Source organism: Manis pentadactyla, chromosome 8 (genome assembly GCF_030020395.1).
Source record: "Manis pentadactyla isolate mManPen7 chromosome 8, mManPen7.hap1, whole genome shotgun sequence".
NCBI classification, from domain to species: domain Eukaryota; kingdom Metazoa; phylum Chordata; class Mammalia; order Pholidota; family Manidae; genus Manis; species Manis pentadactyla.
In genome coordinates, this window is record NC_080026.1 from 65,636,856 (window position 1) to 65,649,539 (window position 12,684).

Here is a 12,684-nt window from a genome sequence, read left to right on the forward strand (position 1 = left end):
GCAGAAAGAAGCCCTGGGAAAAGGGCCTAGAGTGCAAAAGAGATGAATTCAAGAGACTGAGGGAAGACTATCTTAGCCAGGGCAGAAATAGAAAGAGAAAAGGGCTTAAGAGAGGCCAGGAGAGGAAGATCGGGCCTGTTGATCACCCTGTAGGTAAGACAGCAGGGACTTCAGTATTTGTCCTGAAGTCAGAGAAGCTGGTTCAGTGTGAATTATAGGCTGGTGTGTGGCACAGCTGCATGTGCATTCTGAGCTTCACTCAGTGCAGTAGGGAAGGAATTCGGGAGCCCAGAAGAGGGGCGATACTGGCCTGTCCTAGAGCCAAAGAGAAATGGATAGACTACAGAGTGATTTAGGGGGAGGCAGGCAGTTGTAAGGCAGGAAGCACTGAGAGCTCCAGACTGTGGGTGTTGGGGGAGGGGTTCTGAGGAGAGAACAGTTCAGCACCTAGAGTATGTTGGATAGTGAGGTGGAGCCAGGCTGCAAGGATGTTAAGAGAGGGAGGTCAGGCATGAAAGTAGCCTTCACTTGAGAAAAACGGCACTGGAGAGAAGCAGAGGGAAGACAACTTGAAAGGTGGCCCTTGGCCAGAGAGACAGGATTTTTTTGCTGTTTAGCATGTTGATTGGCTGGAGGCCACAGATCCATCAGTGTGAGTGATAGACGATGGGAGAGAGATAGGGGATATTGTTGATACAGTGAGTCTCCTGAGGTCGGTAAAGGCCTGATGAAAGTCCCTTTTAAGGTCTGTAGTGAAAAAGTCAGCATTGGAGAAGAGGAGGACCCATTCTTCCTTTGAGAAGGAGGAAGAGGGGCTGCAGAATCCAGAGGAGGCTTTTAGACATCAGTCTCATTTCCTGAGGTGTGAGTGGGGAGTCATTTCTGTCGTAGTGGGGAGCATGGGCAGAGAGCCTGGATTCTAGAGCTGGCTCCTTCAAACACCACCTCCAGGACCTGTGGCAAGTGCCTTGAGCTGTGTCTGCCTCAGTTTCCTCATATGTAAAATGACAGTAATAATAGCACCTATGTCATGAGACAGCCGTGAGGATTAAATTAATAATAATATAATGCTCTTAGAAGTGTACCCAGCCTTCAGTATGTACAAAAATTAATTAAATACCAGTACTACATCAAGGAAATTGCACAAGTCCCCTAAAGTAAAACAGCAGCAGGAAACACTTAAAAGAATTTCAGTTTTGACTGCTATTCCCAAAATAGGATGCTTTGCCATGTCACCTTTTTATGTTCAGTGAGCTCTGGGTATGGTCTCTCATTCTTTTTCAGCAAGTCATTACATTGCATAGTGCCAAGTAGTAGGCAGCATGTTGTTACGCATAGTTCATTACCAGTGGTGAAGCAAAAGAAAGTCTTTGAGGCCCTGCCAGGCAAACCTTAGACTATCCTGGTAAAAGTCTTTTCTTCTTAAAATGACAGGAAATCCAAAACCGGGACCTAAGGTAAGGGAGCCACAGTTTGTTACTTACTTCCAGGTGGGAACCTGAACACACAGCACCTTTCGTCCAGCGCCACCCAGAAGTGCAGGCGTTGAGGGGAGAATAGGAAGAGTGTTTTCCCTCAGCTTCCAGGACAATTAGGTATCCTGGGGCACTCGGCACCTGGCACCATGCCTGACTTCAGACAGGATTGCTGTCAGCTCCAGCATTTGCATTTTCACTGTTTAAAAGCATTTGGCACTAGGTGTGCAATTCTGTATTCATAAGTGTTCATTATTCATGAAGAAGGCTGTGGGAAAACTACTAATTCTGTAAATCACCTTATTAGACTGCCTTTTTTTTTTTTTAACTTTTAGTTTTGTTGGTAATTGTTCAACTAATACAATTATAATTTCTGTAAACTATTTAACAATACAGGTAAAGACCAGGTTACTTTATAACTCATCCAGCTAGAACATACATTGTGGGGAGGGGACATGGTGTGAAGTAAGGCATTTTCTCATTTCACATGGGTAGCAAATTGCCTCAACAAGCTTATTAAATAGCGCACACTTCTGCCACTAATTTTTAAATGCTTCCTTCATTTTGTTACTGATTTTCTATATATGAAAGAACTATTTCTAGTTTCTCCTGTCCCACTGATTGATTTGTCTATTCCACACTGTTCTGGCTGCTTCCGTTTATAATATATTTGAAGCCTTAGCAGAGAAACCCTCCTAAGCCCCTTTCTTGTTTTTTTAATTATACTTGTTTCTGAACAAAAAGATATGAAAATTGTCAGTTTAACTCAAACACCAAATATTTACTACAAACTAAATACACAACAAATGGAATCCCTGGAAGTGGGATTTCTGGGTAGTGGGTACTTTTATTTTGATATGTGGCCCAAATTATCCTGCAAACACCTTAGGTATCTCATAGTCTTTTTTTTTTTTAGATACTTTTGTTACTCTTTTAGGTGAACTTGAGTTTAATGAGTATTATTTTTTAAAGTTCTTTTTTTTAAATGGCATTTTATTGAATTTCTAGCTTGGTGGAAGAATGTCTTTACAACACTTGAGTCTTCCCATCCAAGAATACCATAATGCCTCTTCCTTTCTTAGGCTCTGTTTTGGTAACATGCCTCTGGTCTTTTTTTTTTTTTTTTTTGATGCTTCTTTAGATTTTATTTATTTATTTTTCTTATTTTGGTATCATTAATATTCAATCACATGAGCAACATTGTGTTTACTAGATTCCCCCCATTATCAAGTCCCCACCCCACCACACACCCCATTACAGTCACTGTCCAGCAGTGTAATAAGATGCTATAGAATCACTACTTGTCTTCTCTGTGCCATACTGCATATATATGTGTTTGGTAACTTCTTTGTGGCTGCAACCAATCCTCTTTTTTAGTTGTCTAATTAACAAAGAAGGCTTGGTTTTTATAAAATTTCTGGTATTTTTAGACATCCTGGAAAAAAACATTAACCAAAGAGAAGAGCTGATTTCAATTCTACTTGTCTTGAAAATAACTTTGACTATTTCAGTGATTGGAAGATCAACAAAACTGAAGAATTTAAGGAGTGGAAGTTAAGGTTCAGTAATTTTTTCAAAGGATATTATCCTTCAATAGCTTTACTTTACATTTTTGTTATTGTGCCTTAAGATGGTTGTTATTACTCTTGACTGAGGGTAACTGTCAAAAAACAAGCCTAACCAACCATTTCTGCTGGATTCTGTTGCTGAGAAATAAAAAGCTAGAACTTCTATTCTAAGTAGTCTGTGAAATGAGATAATAAAATTACTTCACAAGGTAATTTACGCATTAATGAAATATCAAAGTGTGAAAATGCTTAGTAATGGGCCTGGCACACTGTAGCTCTGTGTTTAGTGATCATACTTTTATAGATACAAGAAAACTTCCTTTCTCAAGAGCAGTTGTAAATTTAAAGATTAATTTCATCAATCTCAATATAGTATCAAATGCAGATATGGTACATTACCTTAAAAGAGAGTGATGTTTAATGGCAGAAGAATTCTCTAAAAACAATAAAAAAGTGAAAGAGAAATAAGCATATCTACTATGCTTTTTTTTTTTTGGTATCATTCATATGCAGTCACATCAGCAACATTGTGGATACCAGATTCCCCCCAATATCAAGCCCCCACCACATACCCCATTAATCAGCATAGTAAGATGCTATAGAGTCACTACTTGTCTTCTCTGTGTTATACTGCCTTCCCCATGGCCCCCCTCCTCCACCATGTTATATGTGCTAATCATAATGCCCCTTATCCCCCTTATCCCTGCCTTCCCACCCACCCTCCCCAGTCCCTTTCCCTTTGGTAACTGTTAGTCCATTTTTGGGTTCTGTGAGTCTGCTGCTGTTTTGTTCCTTCAGTTTTTGCTTTGTTCTTATACTCCGCAGAAGAGTGAAATCATTTGGTACTTGTAGTTCTCTGCCTGGCTTATTTCACTGAGCATAATACCCTTTAGCTCCATCCATGTTGTTGCAAATGGTAGGATTTGTTTTCTTCTTATGGCTAAACAATATTCCATTGTGTATATGTATCACATCTTCTTTATCCATTCATCCATTGATGGACACTGAGGTTGCATCCATTCCTTGGCTATTGTAAATAGTGCTGCGATAAACAGGGGTGCGTAGGTCTTTTTGAAACTGGGCTTCTGCATTCTTAGGGTAAATTCTTAGGAGTGGAATTCCTGGGTCAAATGGTATTTCTATTTTTAGTTTTTTGAGGAACCTCCATACTGCTTTCCACAATGGCTGAACTAGTTTCCATTCCCACCAGCAGTGTAGGAGGGTTCCCCTTTCTCCGCATCCTTGCCAGCATTTGTTGTTCCTAGTCTTTTCTATGTTGGCCATCCTAACTGGTGTGAAATGATATCTCACTGTGGTTTTAATTTGCATTTCCCTGATAATTAGCAATGTGGAGTGTATTTTTATGTACCTGTTGGCCATCTGAAATTCTTCTTTGGAGAATTGTCTATTCATATACTCTGCCCATTTTTTAATAGGGTTATTTGCTTTTTGGGTGTTGAAGCATGTGAGTTCTTTATATATTTTGGATGTTAACCCCTTGTCAGATATGTCATTAACAAATATATTCTCCCATACTGTGATGCCTTTTGTTCTACTGATGTTGTCTTTTGCCATACAGAAAGAAGCTTTTCAGCATGATGTAGTCCCATTTGTTTATTTTTGCTTTTGTTTCCCTTGCCTGAAGAGATGCGTTCAGGAAAAAGTTGCTCATGTTTATATTCAGGAGATTTTTGCCTGTGTTGTCTTCTAAGAGTTTTATGGTTTCATGACTTACATTCAGATCTTTGATCCATTTTGAGTTTACTTTTGTGTATGGGTTAGACAATGATCCGATTTCATTTCTCTTGCATGTAACTACCCAGTTGTGCCAACACCAGCTGTTGAAAAGGCAGGCTGTCATTTACCCATTGTATATTCATGGTTCCTTTATCGTATATTAATTGACCGTATATGCTTCGGTTTATATCTAGAATCTCTGGTCTGTTCCATTGGTCCGTGGGTCTGTTCTTGTGCCAGTACCAAATTGTCTTGATTACTGTGGCTGTGTAGGAGAGCTTGAAGTTGGGAGACATAATCCCCCCAACTTTATTTTTCCTTCTCAGGATTGCTTTGGCTATTTGGGGTCTTTTGTGGTACAATATGAATTTTAGAACTATTTGCTCCAGTTTGTTGAAGAATGCTATTGGTATTTTGATAGGGATTGTATTGAATCTGTAGATTGCTTTAGGCAGGATGGCCATTTTGACAATAATAATTCTTCCTATCCATGACCACAGGATTTGTTTCCATTTATTGGTATCTTCTTTAATTTCTCTCATAAGTGTCTTTAGTTTTCAGAGTATCAGTCTTTCACTTCCTTGGTTAGATTTATTCCTAGGTATTTTATTCTTTTTGATGCAATTGCATATCCTGATTTCTCTTTCTCCTAGTTCATCATTACTGTATAGGAATGCAACAGATTTCTGTGTATTCATTTTATATCCTACAACTTTGCTGATTTCAGATATTAGATCTAGTAGTTTTGGAGTGGATTCTTTAGGGTTTTTATGACAATATCATGTCATCTGCAAACAGGGACAGTTTAACTTCTTCCTTGCCAGTCGGGATGCCTTTTATTTCTTTGTGTTGTATGATTCCCAAGTCTAGGACCTCCAGAACTATGTTGAATAGTAGTGGAGAGAGTGGGCATCCTTGTCTTTTTCCTGATCTTGAAGGGAAAGTTTTCAGCTTCTCGCTGGTAAGTATAATGTTCACTGTGGGTTTGTCATATGTGGCCTTTATTATGTTGAGGTACTTGCCCTCTGTACCCATTTTGTTGAGAGTTTTTATCATGAATGGATGTTGAATTTTGTCGGATGTTTTTTCGGCATGTATGGAGATGATTATGTGGTTTTTGTCCTTCTTTTAGTTAATGTGGTGGATGATGTTGATAGATTTTAGAATATTGTACCATCCTTGCATCCCTGGAATAAATCCTTCTTGATCATGATGGATGATCTTTTTGATGTATTTTTGAATTTGCTTTGCTAATATTTTGTTGAGTATTTTTGCATCTATGGTTTTCAGGGATATTGGTCTGTAATTTTCTTTTTTGTGGTGTCCTTGCCTGGTTTTGGTATTAGAGTGATGCTGGCCTTGTAGAATGAGTTTGGGAGTATTGCCTCCCCTTCTACTTTTTGGAAAACTTTAAAGAGGATGGGTATTAGGTCTTCACTAAATGTCTGATAAAATTCAGCCGTGAAACCATCTGGTCCAGGAGTTTTATTCTTAGGTAGGTTTTTGATTACCAGTTCAATTTTGTTGCTGGTAATTAGTCTATTCAGATTTTCTGTTTCTTCCTGGGTCAGCCTTGGAAGGTTGTATTTTTCTAGAAAGTTGTCCATTTCTTCTAGGTTATCCAGTTTGTTAGCATATAATTTTTCATAGTATTCTCTTGTAATTCTTTGTATTTCTGTGGTGTCTGTAGTGATTTTTCCTTTCTCATTTCTGATGGTGTTTATGTGTGTCGACTCTTTTTTTTTTTTGATAAATCTGGCTAGGGGTTTATCTGTTTTATTTTCTCGAAGAACCAGCTCTTGCTTTCATTGATTCTATTGTTTTATTCTTCTTGATTTATTTCTGCTCTAATCTTTATTATGTCCCTCCTTCTACTGACTTGGGGTCTCATTTGTTCTTTCTAGTTTGGTTAATTGTGAGTTTAGACTGTTTATATGAGATTGTTCTTCTTTCCTGAGGTAGGCCTGTATTGCAGTACACTTCCCTCTTATCATGCCTTTGCTGCATCCCACAGATTTTGTGGTGTTGAATAATTGCTGTCATTTGTCTCCATATTTTGCTTGATCTCTGTTTTTATTTGGTCATTGATCCATTGATTATTTAATAGCATGTCATAAGCCTCCATGTGTTTGTGGGCTTTTTCATTTTCTTTGTGTAATTCATTTCTGGTTTCATACCTTTGTGGTCTGAGAAACTGGTTGGTACAATTTCAGTCTTTTTAAATTTACTGAGGCTTTTTTTGTGGCCTAGTATATGATCTATTCTTGAAAATGTTCCTTGTGCACTTGAGAAGAATGTGTATCCTGTTGCTTTTGGATGGAGTGTTCTGTAGATGTCCATTAAGTCCATCTGTTCTAATGTGTTGTTCAGGGCCTCTGCCTCTTTACTTATTTTCTGTCTGGTTGGTCTGTCCTTTGGAGTGAGTGGTGTGTTGAAGTCTCCTAAAATGAATGCATTGCATTCTATTTCCCCCTTTAATTCTGTTAGTATTTATTTGTTTCACATATGTAGGTGATCCTGTGTTGGGTGCATAGATATTTATAATGGTTATATCCTCTTGTTGGACTGACTCCTTTATCATTATGTAATGTCCTTCTTCGTCTGTTGTGACTTTCTTTGTTTTGAAGTCTATTTTATCCGGTACAAGTACTGCAACTCCTGCTTTTTTCTCCCTATTTGTTGCATGAAATATCTTTTTCCATCCCTTCACTTTTATTCTGTGTATGTCTTTGGGTTTGAAGTGAGTCTCTTGTAGGCAGCATATAGATGGGTCTTGTTTTTTTATCCATTCAGTGACTCTATGTCTTTTGATTGGTGCATTCAGACTGTGATTATCAATAGGTATGTACTTATTGCCACTGCTTTAGATTCGTGATTACCAAAGGTTCAAGGGTAACTTCCTTACTATCTAACAGTCTAACTTAACTCAGTATGCTATTACGAACACAACCTAAAGGTGCTTTTTTCTTTTTCCTCCTTTTTCTTCCTTCTCCATTCTTTATATATTAGGTATCATATTCTGTACTCTTTGTCTATCCCTTGATTGGCTTTGGGGGTAATTGATTTGATTTTGCATCTGCTTAGTAATTAATTGCTTTACTTTGCTGTGGTTTTATTTCCCCTGGTGACAGCTATTTAGCCTTAGGAATACTTCCATCTAAAGCAGTCCCTTTAGAATACATTGTAGAGATGGTTTGTGGGAGGTAAATTCCCTCAACTTTAGCTTATCTGGGAATTGTTTAATCCCTCCTTCAAATTTAAATGATAATCTTGCTGGATACAGTATTCTTGGTTTGAGGCCCTTCTGTGTCATTGCATTGAATATATCATGCCATTCCCTTCTGGCCTGTGAGGTTTCTGCTGAGAAGTCTGATGATAGCCTGATGGGTTTTCCTTTGTGGGTGATCTTTTTTCTCTCTCTGGCTGCTTTTAATACTCTGTCCTTGTCTTTTATCTTTGCTATTTTAATTATTATATGTCTTGGTTTTGTCTTCCTTGGGTCTCTTGTATTGGGACATCTGTGCACCTCCATGGCCTGAGAGACTATCTCCTTACCCAGATTGGTGAAGTTTTTATCTATTACCTCCTCAATGACACTTTCCTTCCCTTTTTCTCTCTCTCTTCTTCTTCTGGTTCCCCTATAATGCAAACATTTTCCATTTGGATTGGTTACACAGTTCTCTTAATATTCTTTCATTCTTAGAGATCCTTTTTTCTCTCTGTGCCTCAGCTTCTTTGTATTCCTCTTCTCTAATTTCTGTTCCATTTACCATCTCTTGTACTACATGTAATCTGCTTTTAAATCCCTCCATTGTATGTTTAATTTCTGATATGGAATTTCTTAATGATTGAATCTCTGTCCTAAATTCGTTCCTGAGTTCTTGAATATTTTTCTGTACTTCAATGAGCATTTTTATGATTTTTATTTTGAACTCACTTTCAGGAAGATTGGTGAGTTCTGTTTCATTTGGGCCTTTTTCTGGTGTTTGTGAGATTTTGGTCTGAATCAGGTTCCTTTGACATTTCATATTTGTATGTGGTGCTCTCTAGTGCCCAGAAGCTCTAGTCTCGAACTGTTCAGCCCCTGGAGTGATGTCAGGGGTCGCAGGGCAGTGGCACTGGTGCTTGGGTGGAGGAAAGAGCTGTTTCCTGTTTCCTGGCTGCATTGTCTGTCTCCACTGTCAGAACCAGTGGGCCAGCACACAGGTGGTAAGCTTCTGTGTTTCTGTAGATGCCATAGGTGGGGCTTTCCTCTGGCTGGCCTGACACCAGAGTAGGGACTGCCCATTTGCAAGCCGGTGCTGTCAGTCCAGGAGGAATGCGCAGCAGGCTGCATATCACAGTGAGGGGCCTCTGAGCTGAGTAGCCAGCTAGGGGGATGGGGTGCCTGAAGCTCCTGAAAGTTCCCAACCTGGGCAGAGCGCGCCCAGACAACCTTGTCCACCTATCCCTTCTCCTGTGCAGCAAGCTTCTTGCAAACCCCGCCCCTTCAGCAGCCCTCTCTCTGCTAGGAAGCCTCTCAGACCACCTAACTTTCCTCTGCCCCAGAGCAACCCTGTCCTCCACAAACAACTGGAATCTCAGTCTCCCCAAGTAGTCCACCTGTCTTAGCTTTCCAACCCCACTAATCTCCAGAGCACCATGCAATGTGGGTTTGTGCTCCCATAGCAGATTTCCAGGGCTAGGTGTTCAGCAGTCCTAGGCTTCCACCCCCTCCCTGCTCCATTTCTCTTCCTCCTATGGGTGAGCTGGGATGGGGGAAGGGCTTGGGTCCCACCAGGTCAAGGCTTTGTTATGTTACCCCGTTTCGTGAGGTCTGCTCTGTTCTCCAGGTGTATTGAGTCTGGTGCAGCCTTCTTTCCTGTTGCTCTTTCAGGATTAGTTGTATTAACTATATTTTCGTAATATATGTGGTTTTTGGAGGAGTTCTTTGTCTCACCTCTCATGCCGCCATCTTGAATCCCCAGAACATCGACCTGCCTCCGGTCTTATGATAGATGTTAAGACGCTTACAAATAGGATGTATACCCTGACTTAGGGCTTAAATACTTGAAGGAATAATAGTTTTAAGCTAAACTGTCTCTACTTTGTGACACTGTTATTTTTACTTACTTGATGTTAAATTCCTAAACTCCCTGTTTCTCCCATCAGGAAATGTAAACTACTTTATTATCAATTTTCTAGGAACAGAAATCTGAAAGCATGACTCCTATCCCTGTTAGTAAAAAGCGTACCTTAAACGTTAATGAGCGTGTTCATTAAATGAAAATGTGTTTCGACTTTAATCCTTCACTGTATTTGTTCATTATAGAAATTGACCTTGACGTTTCATCTTCTAACTTTTGGCTTTTTCTTGTAGGATATTAATGCCCATGCCTGTGTTACTGGTAAGCCCATCAGTCAGGGAGGAATCCATGGACGAATCTCTGCTACTGGCCGGGGAGTTTTTCATGGGATTGAAAACTTCATCAATGAAGCTTCTTACATGAGTATTTTAGGAATGACACCAGGATTTGGAGATAAAACATTTGTTGTTCAGGTAAAAATGTTTGCCTTCGTAAAGTATAATTGATATGCATATAAGTTTATCAAAGATTTTAGACTTACAAATTTTAAAATTTGAGTCTTTTGAATCTCTCAAGTTTTAGAAGGTATGTTTTCAGAGTAATATATCCTTTACTTTTTGAACTTTGGTATGATTCATGTTACTAAATACGAAGGAAACTATCACCAACTTCTTTTTTGGTCAATACTTATGTCGAAATTGCATTAAGGGAAGGCTCTTAGTCTAATATGGGTATATAGAGTATACAGGAAGTTTGCATAATGATCCAGATTTCAACTTTCAGGAAGAATTTGCTTGGTATTTGATTATTTTACTCAGAGGAATCTAAATTAAGTTGAGTATTTCTTTAAAATAGAGCTCATTTTACTCCCTTTTAGTGACCAGTTACAACCATAGGACATCTGGTCTTCAAGGACTGAAGTCCAGGGTGGTGTGGTTGGCGCCACAGCCATTTCTTCGCTAGGCAACTGGGCTGCACCTAACTGAACTTCAGAACTCTTCATCATAGAGAACAAAGGGCTAGGCACCACATTCTAAAACAGAAATTATAAAGAGAAGCCACTTAGTACTTTTTTTTTTTTGATTGGTACTTCTTAACAGAATGTCTATTGGTGAGGATATGACTTTTACCATCTGTACTAGGACTTTGATTTTTGTCTTGTGTAATTATCCCTCATAGGGATTTGGGAATGTGGGCCTGCACTCTATGAGATATTTACATCGTTTTGGTGCTAAATGTGTTGGTGTTGGTGAATCTGATGGGAGCATATGGAATCCAGATGGTATTGACCCAAAGGAACTAGAAGACTTCAAACTGGTATGTTAATCTAGTATCTGGATGGTTTGATTACCTGAACATTAAATTGAAGTAAGTCTTACTGAAATCTGTTTCCATTGCTTATTTTTTAAAATATAAAGAGCCCTTAATAAATGAGTCTTCATTATAGGCACTAAACATAAACATCTAACCTTTGGTTAATTAATTGTGATTTTCCATGAATTGCAGCAACATGGATCAATCCTTGGCTTCCCCAAGGCAAAGGTCTATGAAGGGAGCATCTTGGAGGCCGACTGTGATATACTGATCCCTGCTGCTAGTGAGAAGCAGCTGACCAAGTCCAATGCACCCAGAGTCAGAGCCAAGGTGAGAGTATGGTGGGGACTGCGCCCAGCCTTACCACTGTGGACCGGCTGAAAGCTTGTCAGAGGGAAGCTCTAACCACATTGCTGCTTCTCTTTTTTTACAGCCCTATTGGGATTTAATTCACATACCATACAAGTCACCCAAGTGTACAATTTAATTGCTTTTAGTATATTCACAGAGCTGTGCAACCATCACTGTGGGTTTCCTCTTCAACCAAACTTCCAAAAAGTAGTTAGGGAAATAGAAAGGTGAAAAATACTTTTATATACTTCATAGAGAAAAATAACTCTTATTAACTTAATGTAAACTGGAATTACACTTCTCTGCACAGCTCCCTGCCCATATACACACATCTCTTGGGTGGGAGTGGAGGGGATTTGGTGGTGTAATTGCAATTCTGTATGTTCCTGACTGTCTTGCAGATCATTGCTGAAGGTGCCAACGGACCGACAACTCCAGAAGCTGATAAGATTTTCCTGGAGAGGAACATTATGGTTATTCCAGTAAGTCATCTATGTTTGCCTGGTTTCACATGTGCTTGGAATAATAATTGTCTTTTGCAAGGAATTGGAGGGAGGGAGATTGTTGGTTTCCCAAACTGTAATGAATTCTTCATCTTTATTTTGCTTCTAAGAAAATAAAGTAGAAGCATAGTTAGTATTGTACTAATCTTCTCAGCCTGTTAGTTTTCACTTTGACGTGAACATTCTCTCCCAACTTTCAGGCTTTCTTTTTTTTTTGTAGATAATTGTTTTTTATTGAAGGGTAGTTGACACACAGTATTACATTACATTAGTTTCAGGTGTACAACACAGTGATTCAACATTTATCTACATGATAATTCTAGGTACCAGCTATAACAATACAAGGTTGTTTCCATATTTTGACTATATTCCTTATGCTATACATTACATCCCGGTTACTTATTTATTTTACAATTGGAAGTGTGTATTTTTTGTGTGTGTGTGAGGGTATCTCTCATATTTATTGATCAAATGGTTGTTAACAACAATAAAATTCTGTATAGAGGAGTCAATGCTCAATGCACAATCATTAACCACCCCAAGCCTAATTTTCGTCAGTCTCCAATCTTCTGAAGCATAACGAACAAGTTCTTACATGGAGAACAAATTCTTACATATTGAATAAGTTACACGGTGAGCAGTACAAGGGCAGTCATCACAGAAACTTTTG

At 39.0% G+C, this 12,684-nt stretch overlaps 1 protein-coding gene across 1 annotated transcript in view; it reads left to right on the forward strand.

The window, feature by feature from the left end:
- GLUD1 (glutamate dehydrogenase 1) overlaps nucleotides 1–12,684 on the forward strand; it is a 51,996-nt gene that overhangs the window by 23,916 nt on the left and 15,396 nt on the right. Inside the window, exons 6-9 of the mRNA XM_036926536.2 lie at nucleotides 10,140–10,319; nucleotides 11,026–11,163; nucleotides 11,353–11,490; nucleotides 11,913–11,993. Coding sequence (XP_036782431.1) covers nucleotides 10,140–10,319; nucleotides 11,026–11,163; nucleotides 11,353–11,490; nucleotides 11,913–11,993 — 537 coding nt within the window. The remainder of the gene's footprint in view (nucleotides 1–10,139; nucleotides 10,320–11,025; nucleotides 11,164–11,352; nucleotides 11,491–11,912; nucleotides 11,994–12,684) is intronic.